This window comes from Nilaparvata lugens, chromosome 4 (genome assembly GCF_014356525.2).
Source record: "Nilaparvata lugens isolate BPH chromosome 4, ASM1435652v1, whole genome shotgun sequence".
Lineage (NCBI taxonomy): Eukaryota > Metazoa > Arthropoda > Insecta > Hemiptera > Delphacidae > Nilaparvata > Nilaparvata lugens.
Window position 1 is genome coordinate 33145295 of NC_052507.1, and position 25364 is coordinate 33170658.

The 25364-nt window shown below is 40.8% G+C and overlaps 1 protein-coding gene across 1 annotated transcript in view; it reads right to left on the reverse strand.

Annotated features, from left to right (window-relative positions):
- The window catches only part of LOC111050143, a 565154-nt gene that overhangs the window by 346568 nt on the left and 193222 nt on the right, over positions 1 to 25364 (reverse strand). The window contains exons 5-6 of the mRNA XM_039426978.1: positions 15299 to 15513; positions 13492 to 13606 (exon numbers count right to left, since the gene is read on the reverse strand). Of these exons, the coding sequence (XP_039282912.1) occupies positions 13492 to 13606; positions 15299 to 15513 (330 nt within the window). The remainder of the gene's footprint in view (positions 1 to 13491; positions 13607 to 15298; positions 15514 to 25364) is intronic.

The following is a 25364-nucleotide window of genomic DNA, read 5'->3' on the forward strand; positions in this document are numbered from 1 at the left end:
GAATTTCGAGCTTATTTTCAATTTTAGGTGAAAATGATACTGGCCATTAATTGTAGAGATTTCTATGTTCAATCTTTTCCACTTGAAATTTTTTGTTTTAATTGTATCTGAAGCCTGATAATTGAGAATCTAAAATCAAACTTTGCATTGATGGGGCGGTGCTCCTGAAATTTTTACAGATATGGGACTTGTAGCAGTTGATAGAGCTTTTCAATGACTTTTGAAAGTATGAATTTGATCAAAATCGTTGGAGCCGTTTTCGAGAAAATCGCGAAAAACCCTGTTTTTGACAACATTTTCACCATTTTAGCCGCCATCTTGGATTGCATTTGATCGAAATTGTTCGTGTCGGATCCTTTTAGTGTAAGGACCTTACGTTCCTAATTTCAAGTCATTCTGTTAACTGGGAGATGAGATATCGTGTACACAGACGCACATACACTCATACACACACACACACACACGAACACACACACATACAGACCAATACCCAAAAACCACTTTTTCGGACTCAGGGGACCTTGAAACGTATAAATATTTAGAAATTGGGGTACCTCGAATTTTTTCGGAAAGCAATACTTTCCTTACCTATGGTAATAGGGCAAGGAAAGTAAAAAGTGAATATGTGAAAAATCAAAAAAATATTGCATCCCCGAAATTCATATGATATAATACGTATGTATAAGACGTATAGCAAGCTGTGAAATATAAACACGATCATTTTGGAGAATTGTGTTCTGTTTATCAATAAATAAAAATCACAAGCGAAGCTCGGTGCCTCGATATTATGAACTAATTGCATTCCAAATGGTTAAATACCTGGATAATTGTTGAGAAATAAGGAAAATTAGAATTTTTGTAACCTCTGCATGCAAGAAATGTAAACTATGCATTTTAAAAAAGAAGCATATTAATAATTTTTACTTTCCTTGCCCTATTACCATAGGTAAGGAAAGTATTGCTCTCCGGAAAAAATTAAGGTACCCAAATTTGTAAAATTCCATACGTTAATTTTCAAGGTCCCCTGAGTCCAAAAAAGTGGTTTTTGGGTATTGGTGTGTATGTGTGTGTGTGTGTGTGTGTGGACTTAAAGTCCTGACAATAAAAGGATCCGACACAAACAATTTCGATCAAATTCAATTGAAGATGTCGGCCAAAATGGCGAAAATGTTGTCAAAAACAGGGTTTTTCGAGATTTTCCCGAAAACGGCTCAAACGATTATGATCAAATTCATACCTAAAATAGTCATTGATAAGCTCTATCAACTGCCACAAGTCCCATATCTGTAAAAATCTTAGGAGCTCCACCCCATCTATGCAAATTTTGATTTTAGATCCTCAATTATCAGGCTTCAGATACAATTTGAACGAAAAATTTCAAGTGGAAAAGAATGAGCATGAAAATCTCTACAATTAATGCTCAGCATCTTCACCTAAAATCGAATATAAGCTCGAAATTCGAGAAAATGTGATTATTTCAAAATTGCAAACTGTTGATTCTATCAAATCAGAAATCATTCACTATGAAGAGATAGCAGACCTCGTGTGTTTCCAGCGTTATTGTCCTGTCACCAGCTGGCTTAGATCTTTGAATAGTAGTAGTCTTGAGATGCGCGTGAACACTAGCGTCAGGTGATCAATTTTCATAACGGCAAGGAAAGTTGTGTGAGTGCGCCACACCAGGTTTTTAACGTTTTTATACTACATTGTTAAAGATGATCGATTGCTTCAACAACTCACCTGAAACTTATCGTGGTGTAAATTGAGGAACCTCTTAACTCGTAAAGTATCGTTATAGCGTATGGCTCTCTCTAACAAGGCAGCTTCACAACTCAAATCTGCAGATGAACCGATACTGGAACAGGAAACGAAGAAAATTTCTCACTATCAACATAATTAATATAATTTATCATACTTAAAATACAACAAATCAAGCTTTTATTCGCGTGCTGAAAGGTTCACAATAATTCAATTGGCATTAAAATTAGAATTTTTTTTAAATTTTATGATTGTTATTATCAATATAAGCATGGAGAGAACTGACTTCTCGAATTTAAAATTATAGTTGAAGTTAGATAAACCAAACTAACTGGGACCGGAGCCAGTCGGAGTTCCAAAATCCGGGTTATCCAGAGATTAAGGAATAACATGTACGAAATTGACGAACAAATCTAAACCTGCTCTATTCAAAGCACTTTCACAACCTTTTTCATTCTTCGGGTAACGAACCTCTACCTTTTGTTATTTTGAAGTTCTTGAAACATGAGCTCATGTATTCGAATGATATTTGTTATCAAATTACCAGATATTGGTATTGATGTAATCGTATTCATGAAACTGGTTAATTTTTACGGCTTATAGATCACTTTCATTTGTGCTTCAATTTCACACAAAAAACACAAAAAACACAAAAACACAGAAACACAAAAACACAGAAACACACAAACACAGAAACAAATCGCCGGGCTTTCGCCCTGCAGGCCGTGCTTGCGCACTGCGTGCCGTGTTTTCACACTGCCGCGGTGTTCCCACACCGCGAAGGTGTGCGTCCGCGTAATGACAATCCAGACACTCACTGACCGATGTGTCATGCTTGCGCACGACGTTCGGACGTGCTCGCAATCTGGCTGCAGTGTTCCCACACTGCCTTGGTCAAGCTCGCGCACTACCTTTGCCGGCTTTCGCCCTGTGGGCCGGGCTTTCGCCCTGCATGCCGTGCTTGCGCACTGCGATGGGGGACGCCGTGCTTTCGCACTGCAAGAAGCGCCGTGCTTTCGCACTGCAAAAATAAGGTCGCGGTGCTTTCGCACTGCCAAAGGAATGCCGTGCTTTCGCACTGCCCGGAGCGCCGTGCTATAAATAGTTGATGGCGAAATGAGTGGAGAGAGAATATTAGAAGATATTATAGATCGGTGTGATCGGAATAATATTGTAACCATGAGGTAATGGTTATAATAATTGAAATCATTTAATGAAGCTGGTGGTAATTGCTTTAATCCGTGTAAAATGTTACGATGCAGTTGATTAACAGATGTTATTATACTGTGGGATAAAAGTTAATTACTTTGCAATTAATTATTCATGTGGAATGAATAAATTGCGTTTGATTGTGAGTCGAGTTGTACTACAATCGGGGGTTTTTTAGCTTCAGATTATGATTAAAATTTTCTAATATTTCACTTGAAAATAAAGTCGGAGGACTTACTATAAATTGGAATAAAATAATTATTATTTCAATTGGAATTAGTTCTATGTTGGATCGAAAAGTTGTTGTGCTGTGCTGTGAAGATAAGATAAACGTTATCTCAACTAGCTAACTGCTATCGCCAAGCTTCTAGTCTGTAGAAGAGAATTACTTCTCCTTTTCAATAACATTTATAAAATAGAATTCATATGAATTCTAGTTTTTCCAGATATTGTACTGTTATTGAGTCAGTCTGTGTTGGATCGTGCTATTGTTAGTTTGGAATTAGATCACGTCTCGAGGGTGAATCTAATTTTTTCTCAGCCTACCATCATGAGTTTATTGACGGTGCATTAGTTCATTCAATTATTACTATTTGTGCTGATTGTCGTGATTATCGTGATTGTCGTGATTGTCGTGCTCTCGCACTGCAAAAATAAGGACGCGGTGCTTGCGCACTGCAAAAGGAACGCCGTGCTTTCGCACTGCCCGGGGCGCCGTGCTTCCGCACTGCCAGAACGCTATGCTTTCGCAACGCGAAAAGGACGCCGTGCTCCCGCACTGCAGAGTTGCCGTGTTTCCACACTGCCGAGGACGCCGTGCTTCTGCACTGCAGATGAGATTCGCGTGCTCTCGCACTGCCAGGAAGGGCGGGTAACACAAAAAAAACGAGGTGAACAACACCTCAGACAGGTCTGAGAACCTAATAACATTGCAAGGGAACGCCGTGCTTCCGCACTGCAATGAGTCGCCGTGCTCTCGCACTGCAAAAATAAGGACGCGGTGCTTGCGCACTGCAAAAGGAACGCCGTGCTTTCGCAACGCCCGGGGCGCCGTGCTTCCGCACTGCCAGGAACGCTATGCTTTCGCATCGCGAAAAGGACGCCGTGCTCCCGCACTGCAGAGTTGCCGTGTTTCCACACTGCCGAGGACGCCGTGCTTCCGCACTGCAGATGAGATTCGCGGTGCTCTCGCACTGCCAGAGGGGCGGGTAACACAAAAAAAACGAGGTGAACAACACCTCAGACAGGTTCTGGGAACCTAATAACATTGCAAGGGAAACGCCGTGCTTCCGCACTGCAATGAGTCGCCGTGCTCTCACACTGCAAAAATAAGAACGCGGTGCTTGCGCACTGCAAAAGGAACGCCGTGCTTTCGCACTGCCCGGGGCGCCGTGCTATAAATAGTTGATGGCGAAATGAGTGGAGAGAGAATATTAGAAGATATATAGATCGGTGTGATCGGAATAATATTGTAACCATGAGGTAATGGTTATAATAATTGAAATCATTTAATGAAGCTGGTGGTAATTGCTTTAATCCGTGTAAAATGTTACGATGCAGTTGATTAACAGATGTTATTATACTGTGGGATAAAAGTTAATTACTTTGCAATTAATTATTCATGTGGAATGAATAAATTGCGTTGATTGTGAGTCGAGTTGTACTACAATCGGGGGTTTTTTTAGCTTCAGATTAGATTAAAATTTTCTAATATTTCACTTGAAAATAAAGTCGGAGGACTTACTATAAATTGGAATAAAATAATTATTATTTCAATTGGAATTAGTTCTATGTTGGATCGAAAAGTTGTTGTGCTGTGCTGTGAAGATAAGATAAACGTTATCTCAACTAGCTAACTGCTATCGCCAAGCTTCTAGTCTGTAGAAGAGAATTACTTCTCCTTTTCAATAACATTTATAAAATAGAATTCATATGAATTCTAGTTTTTCCAGATATTGTACTGTTATTGAGTCAGTCTGTGTTGGATCGTGCTATTGTTAGTTTGGAATTAGATCACGTCTCGAGGGTGAATCTAATTTTTTCTCAGCCTACCATCATGAGTTTATTGACGGTGCATTAGTTCATTCAATTATTACTATTTGTGCTGATTGTCGTGATTATCGTGATTGTCGTGATTGTCGTGCTCTCGCACTGCAAAAATAAGGACGCGGTGCTTGCGCACTGCAAAAGGAACGCCGTGCTTTCGCACTGCCCGGGGCGCCGTGCTTCCGCACTGCCAGACGCTATGCTTTCGCAACGCGAAAAGGACGCCGTGCTCCCGCACTGCAGAGTTGCCGTGTTTCCACACTGCCGAGGACGCCGTGCTTCTGCACTGCAGATGAGATTCGCGTGCTCTCGCACTGCCAGGAAGGGCGGGTAACACAAAAAAAACGAGGTGAACAACACCTCAGACAGGTCTGAGAACCTAATAACATTGCAAGGGAACGCCGTGCTTCCGCACTGCAATGAGTCGCCGTGCTCTCGCACTGCAAAAATAAGGACGCGGTGCTTGCGCACTGCAAAAGGAACGCCGTGCTTTCGCAACGCCCGGGGCGCCGTGCTTCCGCACTGCCAGGAACGCTATGCTTTCGCATCGCGAAAAGGACGCCGTGCTCCCGCACTGCAGAGTTGCCGTGTTTCCACACTGCCGAGGACGCCGTGCTTCCGCACTGCAGATGAGATTCGCGGTGCTCTCGCACTGCCAGAGGGGCGGGTAACACAAAAAAAACGAGGTGAACAACACCTCAGACAGGTTCTGGGAACCTAATAACATTGCAAGGGAAACGCCGTGCTTCCGCACTGCAATGAGTCGCCGTGCTCTCACACTGCAAAAATAAGAACGCGGTGCTTGCGCACTGCAAAAGGAACGCCGTGCTTTCGCACTGCCCGGGGCGCCGTGCTTCCGCACTGCCAGGAACGCTATGCTTTCGCATCGCGAAAAGGACGCCGTGCTCCCGCACTGCAGAGTTGCCGTGTTTCCACACTGCCGAGGACGCCGTGCTTCCGCACTGCAGATGAGAGTCGCGGTGCTCTCGCACTGCCAGGAGGGGCGGGTAACACAAAAAAAACGAGGTGAACAACACCTCAGACAGGTTCCGAGAACCTAAATAACATTGCAAGGGAAACGCCGTGCTTCCGCACTGCAATGAGCCGGGCTTTCGCCCTGCATGGCCGTGTTTTCACACTGCCTTGCTTCGCCGTGCTTGCGCACTGATGTGCCGGCTTTCGCCCTGCATGGCCGTGTTCTCACACTGCCTTGCTTCGCCGTGCTTGCGCACTGCATGTGCCGGGCTTTCGCCCTGCATGGCCGTGTTTTCACACTGCCTTGCTTCGCCGTGCTCGCGCACTGCTTGTGCCGGGCTTTCGCCCTGCATGGCTGTGTTTTCACACTGCCTTGCTTCGCCGTGCTTGCGCACTGCATGTGCCGGGCTTTCGCCCTGCATGGCCGTGTTTTCACACTGCCTTGCTTCGCCGTGCTCGCGCACTGCTTGTGCCGGGCTTTCGCCCTGCATGGCCGTGTTTTCACACTGCCTTGCTTCGCCGTGCTTGCGCACTGCATGTGCCGGGCTTTCGCCCTGCATGGCCGTGTTTTCACACTGCCTTGCTTCGCCGTGCTTGCGCACTGCATGTGCCGGCTTTCGCCCTGCATGGCCGTGTTTTCACACTGCCTTGCTTCGCCGTGCTTGCGCACTGCATGTGCCGGGCTTTCGCCCTGCATGGCCGTGTTTTCACACTGCCTTGCTTCGCCGTGCTTGCGCACTGCATGTGCTGGGCTTTCGCCTGCATGGCCGTGTTTTCACACTGCCTTGCTTCGCCGTGCTTGCGCACTGCATGTGCCGGGCTTTCGCCCTGCATGGCCGTGTTTTCACACTGCTTGCTTCGCCGTGCTTGCGCACTGCATGTGCCGGGCTTTCGCCCTGCATGTCCGTGTTTTCACACTGCCTTGCTTCGCCGTGCTTGCGCACTGCATGTGCCGGGCTTTCGCCCTGCATGGCCGTGTTTTCACACTGCCTTGCTTCGCCGTGCTTGCGCACTGCATGTGCCGGGCTTTCGCCCTGCATGGCCGTGTTTTCACACTGCCTAAACTTCCAGCATCAGACAGCTGGGATGAATCCCCAACACGACCAGGAACTCGTTGTGGTCTCAACAATAGTCAGCTGAGATACAGCTCCAATAATTCCAGGAGCTCGTCAAGGAAGTAGACTCAAGTTGCAGTCCCCATCCTCAAGAAGAAACGTGATACACAACAATGTACCACAGGAGGCAGAAGTTGATAGAGGCGAATTGGAGTCCAGGAAAATCACCAAGTGTCAGAGTGATGGATACTCTCAGTTAGTTCAGTGTATCAGCAACTTATTGTTCACAATAAAATATGAGAGATGATAATATGATGAGGAATACTGAACTATATGGTCGACATGAAGCCACTAGTTGTGATGTTACACCACATATTTCGATTTTATATCACAATTAAATGTGGTCGAGATAATTCATTTTCGATCTGTTATGAGGATCTCAGCCTTCTCACTATATCACAATAATAAAATCGGAACTATAAATCCAACTCAATATTCCACTTCTCACTGTTCATTTCAATAATGAAATCAATCACATGATTTACTTATGCAAAGTAACCATCCATTGGATTAAATGACAGTGTGTTTATTATAACAGATAACATCTGCTAATTATTCACAATCAGTGAACATTTATTGCTCAATCTCTCTTTCTCACTTCGAGATTTATTCCACCCCGAATAAATCTTAATTTACTTTTTCAAAGTAATTATTCACACAAGGTGTATAATGACACAACAGCTGTTGATTAATTCACACTCAGTAAATATTGATTTTCCGAAAAATAATCACGACAATCAGCACAAATAGTAATAATTGAATGAACTAATGCACCGTCAATAACTCATGATGGTAGGCTGAGTAAAAATTAGATCACCCTCGAGACGTGATCTAATTCCAAACTAACAATAGCACGATCCAACACAGACTGACTCAATAACAGTACAATATCTGGAAAACTAGAATTCATATGAATTCTATTTTATAAATTGTTATTGAAAAGGAGAAGTAATTCTCTTCTACAGACTAGAAGCTTGGCGATAGCAGTTAGCCAGTTGAGATAACGTTATCTTATCTTCACAGCACAGCACAAACAACTTTTCGATCCAACATAGAACTAATTCCATTGAAATAATAATTATTTTATTCCAATTTATAGTAAGTCCTCCGACTTATTTTCAAGTGAAATATTAGAAAATTTTATCATAATCTGAAGCTAAAAAACCCCCGATTGTAGTACAACTCGACTCACAATCAAACGCAATTTATTCATTCCACATGATAATTAATTGCAAAGTAATTAACTTTTATCCCACAGTATAATAACATCTGTTAATCAACTGCATCGTAACATTTTACACGGATTAAAGCAATTACCACCAGCTTCATTAAATGATTTCAATTATTATAACCATTACCTCATGGTTACAATATTATTCCGATCACACCGATCTATAATATCTTCTAATATTCTCTATCCACTCATTTCGCCATCAACTATTTATGGCAAATAGAAAACAAGCTACTGCAAGTTTTGTTTGTTAACCTGTACTTGGTTACAACAATATCGGTAATATACCAATCAAGGAAATTTTGTCTAGTTGGAATCGACTTTAGCTGTTATTAACTAGTCATAGACTGTAGAAAATTTCCTTGATTACCCTTGCTTGGTCACATCATAATAAATTTCAAACTGAAATTATTGAGATTGCCTTCAGATCAAAAGAAATGCATTAATTTGTCAATAATATTTTTTTTCCATTTTACTCAGCCAGTGCTTTATGACTGATTATAATAATTAAACTGTAATGGTTGAGTTGCCATTTAGTTTAAATAAAACCCTATTTTATAGGAAAAATTAAACGGAATATGCTGTTTCCTTTTAATAAACTATTGACCAATTTCTTTCAATAACAATAATATTGTCAGTCTTTTAATATTTTCATCATTTTCGGAATCGTGCTAATGCTATCTTCAAAATTCGGCTAATAGATTCATGCTAATAATTCTGAATTAATTTTCTTCGATTTCAATGCAATTTTGTCTATGACAACAAAATTTAATTTCCTCATTTTAAATTTATGAATCAAAAATAGCTCTAAAGCTGTGATATGATTGAACTCTTATGATATTCACCCCTTCTCGCCTCTTACCTCCTTATTGGCGGCGCGTGACACCTCTCAGGTATCCCATCCTCCGGATAGGCAGCGACCCTCTATAGACTCGCTCGGCCTCCTGCTGTCCATCCGCTCGAATTCCGTCCACCTTTTCTGCAACTGCTCCATCACCATCCTCTTCCTCATCTTCGGGCAGGTGTGGCTGGAGCTTGGTGCCCTTCTCGTGCACAGTAAACCTCTTACCGGCACTCAACATTTCCTCGACCTCATATGGGCCAGAAAATTCCGGCGCTAACTTCGCGGCAAGCTGATTAGCACCCGAGGACAGGTGACACTCCTTCCTGTAGAGTAGCTGTCCAGGGTTCACCTTCCTTGTCCTCCTTTTCCAATTATAATACCGGTTGGCATTATAATTCTCGTCTCCAATATCAGAAACTACTTTGAGTGTAGTTTCCAGCACCGGCAGTCTTCTAGACTGCACTGCTTGACGATTATCTCCAGCTCCTTGCTGAAAATTATCCTCCTTCTTCCGCCTCCGGTACCGCTTTTCCGGACAGTTGAACCTCCAGTGCCCAGCTCGTTTACAGTGCCAGCAAATGAACTTTCCACGGGCTGGAGAAATTTTCTGAGAAAGAAATTCCTCTTTTCCAGTCTTCCACACAGCTCCTACGTGTTTCTGGACTTGAGGAAATTCTTCTTCTTCTCCTGTTTCTTCACAGGAATGATTCCAGGTGGCTTCCTTGACCTCCCTATGTCAGGCTGGGTTTTAACAGTAGCCAGCCTCGAGTTGACAGCTCCTTTTCCACTTTTGGAGTGGAAATATCATCTCTAATGTGCTTTTTGACGAGGTGAGGATCCCATTCCACTGACCGGGAATAGGGGTCTATTTTCACCCGTGCTCACGAAGAAACTCCATACCAAGCAGAATATCTGGAGAAAGCCCATCCATTATTGTGAGTGTTGTTGATAGGGATATTCTGCCGATTTTCAGGTTGGTTATAACACCACCTCGCAGACGTGCAGCCGCTCCGTTAGCCATACAGCGCCGCGCTGCACAGGCTCTCGTTCCACTGCTTCCAAACTATTAAAAGCTTTAGAGCTAATATAGTTGGACTCTGCTCCGTGTCGAGAAGAGCACTATACTGTCTGTCTCCTATTTCCACCGCAGTGAAGAGACGGCTGTCATCCTGGAGTTCCGGCTCTAGCTGGATTTGAGGTCTTGTTTTAACCACAGCTGTTTTATCAGAAGTCTTCTTCTGCTCTCTCTCACAGGAACAATTCAGTCGTGGCTTCCCGCACTTTGAGCAGAGTGAAACCTCCGGACACTCTGATCTCCAGTGTCCCACCTTCTTGCACTACCAACACAAGGGTCCTTCTGTAGGCTGTTCACTCCGGCGCTGTGTAGTAGTCGTCTCCTGTCGAGGCTTGGTCTGCTTCCTCCCTCCTCCTGCTTCACCTCGATGTCTCTGTTGAGCACTCTTCTCCTCGAATTTAATTCGTTCATATTGCCTCGCTAAGTGTAGCAAGTCGTCGGTGGTGTACACTTCAGCCTCCCTGATGTAGAGCTTGTAGCGTGGTAAAAGATTTTTGTACACTCTGTACCTGCTACTCTGTGAAAACCACTCTTCTCCTCATCAGCGTTAGCAGCTCCTCAACATAGTCGTCTATGAGCTCGCCTTCTTTCTGCCGCCTGTCGAGAATTTCATTCTCAAGATCCTCCACATAAGTAGGTGGATAGTAACGAGACCGAAAGTCTCTCAGGAAATCGTCCCAGTGTCTCCACTGTTCTCTCCTATTCCTCATCCATAAGGAACATTTCCCCGCTAACATTTCAGGTAGCGCTGGAAATAACTGTCTGCCAGACAAGCCATATGCTTGTTGCAGCTCCTCGAGCCGCTCCATAAAACTTGGAGCATCTCCACTCCCATCATATGAGAGCCGCCACCCTCGAACCTTGTCACACACGGCACCCGGGTCCATACAGGATGTAGCAGGCACCGCTGACCTGGTAGGTGACCTCAACACATGCCTAGGCATGTTATAATGCCCTCCGGCATCTCCGGCCTCACCAGCGCAGGCTCTGCCTCCTCGCTAACTGGTGCTGGCCTTCGCGCTCCTCGACGAAGCGCCTCCTCCCCATTATCCAGAACGGGGAGCATCGCAACAATCCGCTGTCGTTGCTCCAGTAGAGCCCTCCTCAGGCTCGTACTTGTGCCATCTGTCAGCACTGAGTCGAGTAGTAGATCAATCAAGCCCTGATCGTGCACTCTGTACACCCAGGAGTTGCTGGAGTCTCCATCAAACTCTGGAGACGTCTCCTTGGTATTTCTTCCAGTCTGGAACATGCAGTGTTCTCCGCGACTGGTGGCCACAAAGCTGCAGCTCCTTCCTCTTCCTGACCTGTGCCAGCTCCGCCACCGATCCTGTTTAGACCGGCGGCCTCCACCATTGTCCTCCGGGTGGTTTTCGACAAGAGCTCTCCTGAGCTCTGCCATTGTACCTGTTGTAGGTAGCCCTGCTGAAGCTGCTAGATCCACTGCTCATTCCGGTGGAGTTTATAAATCCAGGACACTCCTGGATCGCTGTTATCCTCTCGCGCCTCCTGGTCTTCTCCGGCGCGATTACATTTCTCTTCTGCACTCATTGCTGCTTTACTCCTCCTGCCTTGGGCCCCACGTTCGTGTGCCAATCTTCTGAGTAGATTTTTGCCCACACCTTTCTCTATCAGAGTTCCCAGTGTCGCTCTGGGCCGCTAAACTCAGTCGGCGACTGGGGAGGGCCGCGGCAGGGGACGGGAGTCTTGGTGGGGCGTCCGTCAACCACCCTCGTTCGAGTTGGGGGTTGAAACAGGGTTTTGAGTGTTTTGGAGAAATGTTTCCCTCTTTTAGGAAAGAGGGGCCGTGCTTTCGCACTGCCAAACAGGTTGGTCGCGGAATGAAGGGAAAGGAACTTTGCGGTGTCAGTCGAGAAAAAGGGCTTCGTGTCGGGACTAAGTCTTAGTCCTTGGGCACCGGGTGTCTTCCCGGGTCCGGGTTGGTTGCGGAGCTCTGGTAAGGCTTTCCCTGGCCTTCCCAGAGGTCCTCTTCCGGTTCCGCACTGGTTTAGTGCGCTGCGGCGCCCGCGTCTGGACTTTCCTAAGTCCTACTTGCCGGGCACCAGCTGTCCTCCTGGGTCCGATCGGCCGCGGAGTTGCGGGAAAGGCTTTTCCTGGCCTTCCCAGACTCCTCTTGCGATCCGCACTGGACTAGTGCGCTGCGGCGGCCAGCACTCTGGACTTCCTAATCTACTGGCCGGGCACCCCTGTCCTCCTGGGGTCCGGATCGGCCGCGGAGTTGCGGGATCGCCGCGGAGTTGCGGGAAAGGCTTTTCCTGGCCTTCCCAGACGTCCTTTCTCGCCTCGATGTCCCACTGGTGGCCTACCAATGGGGAGTCAGGTTCGACCAAACCTGACGTGTTGTCGTTGGTCGAAACTGGCAACCCGTCGTCCAAACAGGTTAAATGTCGTTCAACACTCGCCCAAACGAGTGTAGAGCAGTGGAGTTCACTGTGTGAGAGGCTAATCGACTTTAGCCTCGACACAACTCCCGTCGCTGAAGAAATCGGAGTTCACTTAGTACTGGTGTACTGTGACGTTGCTAGCTGCTCGCTGCTTCCTTCTCACCTCTCTCGACCGCTCGACTTGGCTCTCCGAACTCCACTGCCTCTTGCTGGCCTTTCTCGAGCCTCCCTCAGTGAAGATGTCGGCCAAAATGGCGAAAATGTTGTCAAAAACAGGGTTTTTCGAGATTTTCCCGAAAACGGCTCAAACGATTATGATCAAATTCATACCTAAAATAGTCATTGATAAGCTCTATCAACTGCCACAAGTCCCATATCTGTAAAAATCTTAGGAGCTCCACCCCATCTATGCAAATTTTGATTTTAGATCCTCAATTATCAGGCTTCAGATACAATGTGAACGAAAAATTTCAAGTGGAAAAGAATGAGCATGAAAATCTCTACAATTAATGCTCAGCATCTTCACCTAAAATCGAATATAAGCTCGAAATTCGAGAAAATGTGATTATTTCAAAATTGCAAACTGTTGATTCTATCAAATCAGAAATCATTCACTATGAAGAGATAGCAGACCTCGTGTGTTTCCAGCGTTATTGTCCTGTCACCAGCTGGCTTAGATCTTTGAATAGTAGTAGTCTTGAGATGCGCGTGAACACTAGCGTCAGGTGATCAATTTTCATAACGGCAAGGAAAGTTGTGTGAGTGCGCCACACCAGGTTTTTAACGTTTTTATACTACAGTGTTAAAGATGATCGATTGCTTCAACAACTCACCTGAAACTTATCGTGGTGTAAATTGAGGAACCTCTTAACTCGTAAAGTATCGTTATAACGTATGGCTCTCTCTAACAAGGCAGCTTCACAACTCAAATCTGCAGATGAACCGATACTGGAACAGGAAACGAAGAAAATTTCTCACTATCAACATAATTAATATAATTTATCATACTTAAAATACAACAAATCAAGCTTTTATTCGCGTGCTGAAAGGTTCACAATAATTCAATTGGCATTAAAATTAGAATATTTTTTTAAATTTTATGATTGTTATTATCAATATAAGCATGGAGAGAACTGAGTTCTCGAATTTAAAATTATAGTTGAAGTTAGATAAACCAAACTAACTGGGACCGGAGCCAGTCGGAGTTCCAAAATCCGGGTTATCCAGAGATTAAGGAATAACATGTACGAAATTAACGAACAAATCTAAACCTGCTCTATTCAAAGCACTTTCACAACCTTTTTCATTCTTCGGGTAACGAACCTCTACCTTTTGTTATTTTGAAGTTCTTGAAACATGAGCTCATGTATTCGAATGATATTTGTTATCAAATTACCAGATATTGGTATTGATGTAATCGTATTCATGAAACTGGTTAATTTTTACGGCTTATAGATCACTTTCATTTGTGCTTCAATTTCTGTAGTTCCAAAACTTTTCTAGTTGTCCACACTTTTTCTGTTGAAGACCCGATCGCCTTGAGAAAAATATTCACGAGCAACAATTTTAGTTATTGCATGGCAGTATACAAGTTTATAACCCTATAATCGTATTACACATCTCACAGATTGGGGCATGCAATGAAAATTCAAAACTGAGTGAAGCGAGCAGAAAAAAGACAATGTAACTTTAATAAATGGAGGAAACTGCGCTTGGGAGGCTGAAGTGGAGCCTATCCAAACGGCAATAAAACAGGTAACAGGCTCGAAATTGGTGCACCCTCGACAAGATTGTACAAATGAAATACAAGTTCTTTTGAAGATGACATTGCCGCTTATCACACGTTAGAGAGAGAGAGAGTGAGAGAAACTTGCCTGAATGGAACATAACGAATCTGAAAGATGATAAAAAGCCCTGCATTGAGCATGCTAGTTTTTAATTTTTCCCTTTTTCAACTCGCCTAACAAAAGCACTGTGTTGGAGCAAAAGCTCTTTTGTCTTTGAAGCTCACTCCCCTTTGGCTTGCAGACGGTTTGTTAGTGTTAATTTCGAAATCCGGTATTCCGCTTAATTTAGCATTCTCTTTTTTATTCATTCGTTTATCCTTTCAAGGCTGAATACAACAATGGAAAATCCATGATGAATGTCTCTGCAAACCCTGTCAGGTGAAATCTCTATAGAATTCCACAAAATCCCTTCAAACGAATCAAAATTGGATCAGTTCGCAAAAACGTATGATTTTTCAATCCAAGATAGAGCAAACTCAGTGAATTCATTTTCCATTAAATAAATCTTTGTTGAATATAGAATTACCAACATCTGACCGTATAATTGATTAGAAACTTATATTTCAGTTTATTTAAAATAATCTGGTTCACATGGATGTTATTTGTCCAAACAGAATTTCAAAAAAAGTATTATGAGCTCTGGATTGTTTAAAAACTATAGAAAATTATATAGAAATAGAATGAAATTCACATTCAATAAGATGATGGGTTTTGTTTTTCGAACAGAAAACCTAGTTTCAAGTGGTAGGAGCCTTCAGATGGTTCTGATTTAAGGAGATACATTTAGTTTCCCATCAAGTGTTTCCGTAAACAATAATTAAAATTGTACATAGATAATTATTGTAGGGGTTACCTGCATTGTAAACTAGCGGATTGTAGGGACAGTCTTGAAGGCGATAGTCGAGCGTTGAGCGTTGAGGAGCGTTGTTGATGTGCGTGTGCGTGTGCGTGTGAGTGTGGATGTGAGTGGGCTGATGCGGCCGCCACGGCGGGTGCTTGTGCTTGTGAGTGCGGCTGCACAGCTGATGTAAATGACGACGATGAAGACGATGCTGCCGGTGTGCCATCCTGAAATTCAACAACAATACATTCAAAATCGATTCAATTGAAATAAGAAAATTCCACCTGTAAATAGACACAGATTGAACTCTGTTGAATAAAAACATTGATCACATAAAAAACGGGAATTCAACCTGCGAATATCCGTAGATGATTATCCCTTCATGACAGAAATCTGGAACCGATGAATGTACAATAGTTTGGATCCTTTGGAAACTTTTTATTTTACTGCAGGCATATAATATCATTAGGCCACTCTGGGTATCTTGAAACTGAAGTATGAGTGATGCTATTTTTACTCCATCTTCACTTCATATTTACTTTATCTTTACTTCATCTCCATTTGAGGCATCTTAGAATAATTGAATGTGTTCTTGATTGTTCAATATCGGACGAGATTCTTATTCTTGTAGATCTCCTGACAATACTAAATGATTAGCCTTAGCTTAGTTGCAGAATCATAGATATGCTGCAGGATCCTCGAAAGAATAGAAAATGCACAATTTCATGACTAGTGAGAAGTATCTATATGGACTGGGGTTAAACATTCCTTACAATATTATGAAGTATATAGTTTTTCGATGTTTCAAAGCCAATTTTTGTAAGTTCAACTCCAGTCGAGATTAAGTTATATTTCTCTTTGAAATTTAAGATCACCACAAAATGTAGTAGTAGGGGAGTCTGCCAAAATGGAAAGATCAAATTTCACAGTGATCTTGAGAATAATACAATATTTATTATCCTGTCTCATCAATAATATTTCTATATGTATTGTAGATGAACTTCACACAATACTCCCACAAAGTAATGCTTGGCATGTTTAATACGGTGGCTTGAGGTTTGAGGCGAAGGAAGTTTGAGTTGGGATGCAGTGCACTTGCCTTGACTTGACCGCGCGACCGCGTGATAACGCCATAACAGTGTGATAACTCAAACACAGCTTTGATCCTCATACGGATTGCCGCGACTGATATGAGAATGAGCAAGTATGCGTGACACGCTCATATTATTTGCATGGGTATAAAGTGGTGCCAAATTCAAACGAAAGCCAACTCACCGCTTCCCTCATACTCACAAACACGGCTTTTTCCAATGAATATTCAAGCTACGCAATTTTCTTTATCCTATCCACCCTACAGCTCGATGAAAGAAAGACGCCTGATTAAATGTTTACCCAGAATGCAAACATTCCAATTCGCTTATTGAAAAGTCAACACCATCCACCCCGCAATCGTCTGTGATTGGAAAATGTACAATTCAACAGATGCACTGCAATATATATCGTAGTTGTGGTTTCACATCGATTGGGATTTCCTGCTTCAAAAACTTTCTCACAAACTCATGCTAAAATAAAAGTAAGACTGATTCACTATTGTGGGTTGCACAACTTACCAATCCACTATTAGAATTTCTCATGGATTAACTGTATTGATAGTGATAAACAATAGATTGTGTGAACGTGAACCGTGATGATTGACGTCAAAAAACAGACAAAATCGTAAAAAAATAAACTACCTTGATGTTAGGACGATCCACTCTATAATCTATGACAGGTTCACTGATCTTCTACCCTTTTAAAAGTGGACGACTTATCGAATTTGATTGCATATGAATTTATTCAAAAACTTTTCACGAGTATCATAGGCATCCAGCAATAATATGATATCGTAGAATCCATGATGACGGTGGAGCTGTTTTCCATGGTTGGAAAATTATACAAAGGTTGTTAATACCATCATCAATGAACTATATCTTCATGGTGTAAAATATTTCCAATTGTTTCTAAATCTCTATGCTTCGTTAAATTATTGTTCCGTGTATTTATTTGTTTCTATAATATATCAATTTAGGCTATACCCAGAGAGTTTTTTCTAGCAGTAAAATTGGTTGAGTTTTATTTAGACATGTTCATAGTCTCATAAGTCTTATAGTCACATAAAATAGTATCGTAGTCTCATGTATTGTCAATAGGATCACAATTGATACTATTTTATCACTGAACAGAATAGTGATATTCCAATATTCACATTGACATATATCGACTATTCATATCTGAACTGACACTACCACACAATACAGAAGATACGATTACATACAGGTGAAACAAAATTTTACAAAAACGAAACGGCGAACTCCAACAGAGATCAACCTGGCAGGCTGATGGAGTTTTCTCTTTTCCATGTGGAAAATAGGGGTTTCCGGTGTGAGCATATTTATTTGTGTCTGAGCGCCGTGCTATCGTATACGAGTGCAACGTGTTTGATACGAACAGGGCACACTGTCAATTAGGAGATCGCGACATACGGCTAATTGTTAGCGGCTGCAGAATCATCATCAACATCATCATCAACAGTATCAGATGCAGATCTAGTCGGTGATGTTTCATGTGTGAGTATGTTGGCTACCACGTTGAGCGTCAATTAAACACCTTCTGTTTGAAGGGGGGTGGAGGAGTAGCTAAATGGGGGTCAGTGGGCGACGCTGCGGGGATTTGGACAGTGGTTCGGCAAACACAGCACCAGACCACACACGTAAAGTGCCGCTGTATTCGCCGGCAAAATCTAACTCGCGTTTAAACGAAAAACGCGTGTTGTAGGCTAAAAACTCGTACGAATACTTGTGTGATATTGAATATGTGTTTGCTTGAGGAGAAGGAATAAGAGGTAATTTAAATGAGAGCTTATTGGGAGTGGAGGATAGCCTATCGCGGATTGATAATAAGATTTTGCAGACATGACAGTCTTTTGATTATTATTCAATTGAGTAATTAGGTTTAGATTAATATAGTTCACAGGTGGTTCAATCAGGGTAGTATATACCATGTTATTGTTTTGCTGTTCTATATTATGTAGAAAGGAGTTTGAATCAACTGGTGATAGAGCTGTTCAAGGTGGAGATTATTGTAGAGGTTGTGTGAAAAGACATTGTATAATATTCTCCAGTTTTAGCTTCAATACCCGATCTACAAATTTATTTTTCATTTTTATTTTGCTGAGATTGATGCACTCGCAAAAGCCCTGAGTGTGCTGGAATAATGAGGAAGGTTGATAGTTTGAGAGATATGTAGTTGTAGCATTTGATTTGGATTTTAGTTCAATAATTATAATATTCATTAATAAGCATTTGAATAAATGCAATATCTCACTAATTCCCAAATGTAGTTACAATTCAACTTAAAAGTAACTTAGAATCAGCTGAGCTGGCTATAGTTTATTAAATGACTGTCACTCATAATTAAACCGATTTAATGGTGAGCTAAGAGGTAGGCTAATTATAAAAAAACTGGAAGATCGCATTCTCGGCTAAGAGTATCCTGTCTCTCTTAAAATCGTGTCATGAGTATACACTTCCATCTCAATAATCATTGAATATGAGTGCGTGTGTGAAATTGTAGAAAGTTAGTTCTGAAAGATTGAACTTCCAGTATAAATCCCGACTAATCAAGAAGGAAAACGGCAAGATTGAGCGTCAATGGAAACACAACCGTAGAATAGCGACGAAGTGAGAGGGAAGCACAATGAGGAATTATGGGGAAGAACTAGAGAGGAGTAAACTTGCTGATCCACTTTGTTTGAAGTGCGGAACAGAAGCGGTGAGTTCCTATCGAGAGCAATTAAAACAGACAGCGAGCGACAGAGGTGGGGATGCGTGGGTGGTGGGGTGCACCTTGAGAGAAGGAACTGTCTAAACTGTGAGAAGCGAGTGGTTTTCCTCAAGGAGATTGGAATTCGGGAACAAGTTGGCGGTAGCAAATCGACGGAACTGTGAGCGGTGCCGATTCGGTGGAATGTCGGCAGCTGGAGTGAGAGCCGGGATGGGCTGCGGATTAAGAGTAACAAGCATAGAAAACGAGAGGAGTGGTATATAGGTGGGTAAGTTGTGGGAGAGGGAACCAAAAAGCTCTGCAACCAGGTACTTATAATATGGCATAACGATTTTGTTAGGAAGAAACAAAAATACGCTTCGTACAATGCTATGAAGTAGTGTTAATGTACATTGTACATGGTACCTACTGAGCTTAGTGTAGCTTGGAGGATGCATATTGTGTTGCAATGTATCATGTCAGGAATTCAATATTGTACTTGTACACATCTTCACTCTGATACATCAGAAGTAAGTTGGTTACATGAGAATGATTATCATTACTTCGCCAGTGTAGATAACAGTGAAATGCTCTATCAGAAGCTTCACTTTATAAATCTTGTTCCATATCTATTATATTGGAATATACTTCAAAATTCGAAAATTAACTCTTCAATTGAAGAAGAAAAAATTTCGGGATAAAATTGAAACAAATTTTTAAATTGGGGGTGGTAGACTACTTGTGAATAAAGACGATTGATCACTCTAGCGCTATACGAACAACAGACAATTCAAATTCGAGAACAACGGTCTCTTACCCCACTCAGTCACTCAACATTTTACGAGCTTTACAAGCTTTTAACTTGATAATTATGAGAATCGAAGCCCGAACCTTCCCCCCACATCTTCCTCATCATTGATAACAATACATTTCCAGGAAATGCTTCCAATCAAGTACACAATCCATGCTAATGGGAAGTTTGTTCGGATACTCCAGGATATCGACGTTTCAGAATTTGTATTCACCTTCCAAACAATTCATATTTTTCAATTGGGAAATTATTTGAATCAAATAAATTAGTCGATACAAATATCTGACTTCTGATTACTGTACTCCAAAACAGTAACAAAATATGGAATGCGATCATGGAGTGAGAAAGTGAAAGTTTATAAGAAAAGCAAAACTAGGAAAAATGGAATAGTCTGAACATTATCATACAGAATCCACCACTTTTCATTATAGTGATTAAGAATGTTCAAAATGAGAAAGAGCCACTAGTCAATCACTTTACATTATAATGTTCAAAGTATTCAAAATAATATTCCAAGAAATATCAAAGTTAAAAAAGAAAAAATTACTGAGCAGAATATCATTTCTATTGAACACAAGGGGATTGATGTATGGAGAGTTAATAATGATATGCATTGTTCAAGGTGGCTGTATCAGTAAAAAAATCCACATGGGTGAAACTTCCTAACTCTTTCATGCTTTGCAGAGTGAGCTTTTAAATAGATAATAACTCAAGGGCAACAATAGCTCATGGGTTTTTTCAAAAACTGTCTGACATTCTGTTTCTCATTGAAAACAATCCACGATCGAGTTATAAAGGGGTGAGCGAGTTTGCAAAAATGCGATAAAACTATAATGACCTCTACCAACTAGTACCAAGATTTCTCATTATGTGGATTACTGTTATCTACTCCAAAAGAAAGATGTCCACCGCTTAGCGGACAGATTGAAAGGGACTGACATGAAAAAACGGAACCAATGAAAAAGGAGAATGGCGATTGGTTGATGTGGAAGGAAAGAGGAGACTGATTAGAATGCATGGCTCATGCTGACAGCCGGGGCTTCGAAGGTTCCAACTTAGGTTTGCCGACGGGTTTGGCATGGTAATTCGGTCGACAATTACTAGTGACAACTGCGCACATCTTCTGCGCACGCTTTGACAGCACAGCTTCAATTGCGACGACTAATGACATCCGATTTGTGAGTTTTTGATGCTGTTGGCAAACTGAGAGTCGAACTGAGATGGGTCGAATACCAGAAAACGTCTCACAAGAAAAGAAGCTGGGAAAGAGGATATTAAGAAAGTTAGCCACCATTTGTCACCTCTATTAGCAAGAGAACGGAAAATTACTTCTAGACATACAATAATCTCCATTGTAGACTATTTCAGAGAAGGATCAACCACTGATTGGTAGAACTACCAATTTCTACTTGTAGAATGATCATCTTAAGTCGTCTCACAAGTAATGATCAGAAAAAAAATGTTTGTAAAACTACTGAATAATGCAGATGGCGAAGAAGCAAAAAGCAACCTAAAAGTTATTATTATTCCTATTTGTCTATTACTATTGCTTCTTGCCATGGAGGTGCGAGACATCTATGCAATGATGAAAACATTTGAAGTCATTGATATACTTGTAAAAGATAATAAATATAGAATAACGCTAGCAGTTGAAATCTGAAATATCGACCTGACCGTTCTGTTTGTACCTTCAGGATGAATATTATTTCTGATTAGACTAAAATCATTTCAATTTTTTTGTTTGTTCTAACCTTACTAGATAACTTTCTACAAGTCTTCCAATGTGTCGTATTATTGGAAGAATAAAATATTATAACTTAATTCAACAGATACGGAATGAGATACAGATGAATAGAAAGGCATCTGCAGTAATAAATCAATAATTGTTCTTGAACGGCTTTTTTTTCTTATAAGTTAATTATTGATGAAGAGCTTGATAAATAATATTCGATGTAATTGAGATTCAATAGTCGATTTGGATATATTCATGAAATACCAGTAGCCTATTCAATCAAAATAATCAACAGAATTAAAGTTCTTAAGTGGCCATTACCAGCCATTGTCGTTCGGTAGAATGCAAGAGATCTCCACCTCCCAACGAGAATTAAAAGAGCAGCTCTCTCGTGAGTCATCAAAATTATGAAACTTTCTGTCAGGAGCCATTTGAGCGCTGAAAATCACTGGCATTTGGACGATATCAGCTTGTTTGAAGTTGTAACAGTGGAATGATCTGCTCTGAATGAACAACGCACAGCTTTTTAATGAAAGTAGAGGTTGGCGATGAGATGAATGCAAATTGCGACGATTGTTTCCAATCGCAAGCAATGATTATCATCGACCAAAACATCCACTTACCGCTCGCAGCTGGATTTTTAATTAGCTCCCGTATTTATTCACATTTGACAGCTTGCATTGCAAAGTGGAGGCAGACAGAGAGCAGTACTGTGGCTTTGCCAGAGGCTAGCTGTAGCTCCAAAACTGCACACAGCTTTCAACTAATTAATGGGCTTTTTTAATTAAAAGACCCTGTAAGGATCTCATTCCGCTAAATGCGCATCAAAATTAACTAGAAAATTAATTAAGAAATTTCTCAGGGATGAGAAGTTGCTAAGACAGTATAGGAGAACTTGCCAAAAATGACAGAAGGCATCTTTCTTGAATTGAGCGCTGACTCTGATGTCACAAGGCAACAACGATCCAGCCGGGATCATCAGCCTGAATAATTCTATCCCACAAACTTTCCCCATCACACTTGAATGCTCTTTCCCATTCCCGAATATTTTTTCCCCTCTATCATAAGTTGAATGAACCCTTCACAAGCTTGAGTCGGGGATTTCATCGAAAGAGACTCCCTCAATAAGCAAAGATCTTTCAAGAGATGTTTGGCTATTGCCAGCATCTGACCTCTTTCATACGAGTATGTCTACTAAGATTCTCATTTTGATACAAAAAGTTGGAAGATTGGCAGGAGCTGGAAAATTGGTTTAGAAAAAAGAAAATTTAAGATATCTTCACTAAACATATTGACTGCATCCTCGTTTAAATAAATATTCAATTAGATCCCACATAGCACACAAAGTATCATACATATCAAATACGAAGTAGCACGTCACCAAGGAGATCGCCTAGGAAGACCCTTGCATCTCCTAGGAAGACCCTTGCATCTCCTAGGAAAACCCTTGCATCTCATAGAAAGACTCTTCCATCTCCTTGGATGACTCTTGCATCTCCTAGAAAGACACTTGCATCTCCAATGAAGAAAAAAAATCTAACAAAGGTACGCCATTTGAAAAAATATATTTTTCCACATTCAATTCCTATATTTTCAATATTCTTGTTCCAAGGAGAGTTAAATCATTAACGTACCGTACTCTTGAAACAATGCAAGTTATTAATAAAACTTACCAAATTGGTAAAATACTGTTTGTTTTTAAAAGGGTAATAGAGCTGGTGCCAGAAATTGAGTCGCTTCTGCCTTTTCCTTGTACGTTCCAATAAGTTTCTAATCACTAGCCAGAAATTTGACCAGCTAACTAAAGTATTTTTGTAACTCTATTATCTTGTCAGCTGGTCAGGTAAAAATATGCAGACTGCAGAAAAGCATCAGCTCTTGGAACGCATGAGGAAAAGAAAAGGCTGCCTCAATTTCTGGCACCAGCTATATTTTTTACCTTCTTTCTGAGGTGACGTTTAGTTACTGGACCCAATTGTCCAAGGGGTAGTTCATATAACTCATCATCATCAACCTCTCATCACTAATACTTGAACAAAGAGTTCATTTGGTCATCACGGAATATTATTAAATATTTATGTTGCTCTCCATGACAGATAAAGAAATACAGGATAATGAAGACACTTAGTGAATTCCACTGTGAATATGATTAAGAGAATTTGACTGTGAATTCAAATAGATTGAGAAAAATATCTCATTTTTTAGCATTGTGAGAAGAAATGGAGAGTAGCTTCAAGAGACTGAATAATAAATGTCCTCAATTATTCTGAAAAATATTATTTATTTCAATAAAAATGAAAAAAAGCTGTTTTATTTATGTTGCTCTTGTTGAAAGATTTCGAGTTCCATATTCTGAGGAAACTCAACGGAATATTTTTAGATTGAAAAGCATTGAAAGTAGATTAGACGGTCTTGAGGAGGATAAGGGAGTTGAAGCAAAAAACTGAAGAGACAATAAATTTGGATTTCCCTCTTAAAAGTCAAAATGCATTGGACACATTTGAAAAGGGTTGCCTCGACCCTTTTCCCTTAGATTTCTCACATTATATTATGGTTTTGTACAATTTTTCCAGAAGGGATCTAGGAACTATACCTAGAGTTTGAAAGAATTAAAATCGTCCATCTTTCTTCTTCCAATAGTAAATGTATAAAATGTATTCCAATAATAAATGTATAATTTATGAATGTATAAAAGTACAGTACAAAAATTCAGTACACATTATTGTATAGGCTGGTTGGAAATTCTTGACTTGACTTCATACTTCTTATACAAAGGTTATTTTAAGGTAGGTGGCAGTGGTTATTGTTCTAAAATTGAGTAGAAAATAGTTGAGTAGAACTCTCAGTTTTAATACAATCCCATTGTCATATATTTTCAAATAACCTTTGAATAAGAAATATTAAGGCGTTCCCAAACTTAATTTTTCATTTGTATTGAAATACAGCTAACAAAAGGGACTGTGTTTTTTAATTTCTATTATTCTTACATTGATACTAGCTTTAAAGAACGAAGTGAACTTTATTATTTTATCACTTATTCACAGTACAATTTCGGATCTTTTCTCACGAGCAACCATCAATCAATAGGGCTCTATTGCATAACTTTTCAAGACCAATCATTCATGTGCTTCATGAACTACTGAGCATAAAGTTCACTTTGTAAGTGTTTTTAATATACATCAATAATTGAATATCCTACTCTTTCATATTGTTTCAGATTACTCATCCAAAGGGTCTGGGAGGCAGTAGTGCACTTGAAGCAACTTTGAGGGTGCTAAGAAAAGTATTTACAAATGAATTGGCAAATAAGTACAGCAATTTGCAAAATTGTTTTTAGTGAGTATAGATTAATCATCAATGTTATTAAAGACTTGAAATAAATACCTTAAATTATAAGAAAAACATATATTTATGCATGAATTGAATAACTAATCAATTAATAATGTAATGTTTTCGCCCGAGATATACTCTTTTAAGTATTGAAACGAAATTTTACTGTAACGGAATCCTGGGTGGTTGGGAGCTTTGTTGGATTCGTTCATCCAAATGCTTAGATTTAATCTAATTTATTGCATTTATATTTTAATTTGAATACCTATCTTAGCAACTAGTAACTACGAGCCAGAAACTTTAATAAAACCAATTGTTTGTAATAATTCCTACTCTTATTTATTGTACCCTAATCTGAATAAAACAATTGAATAAAAAATTATCGAATCAGAACAAGAACAAAT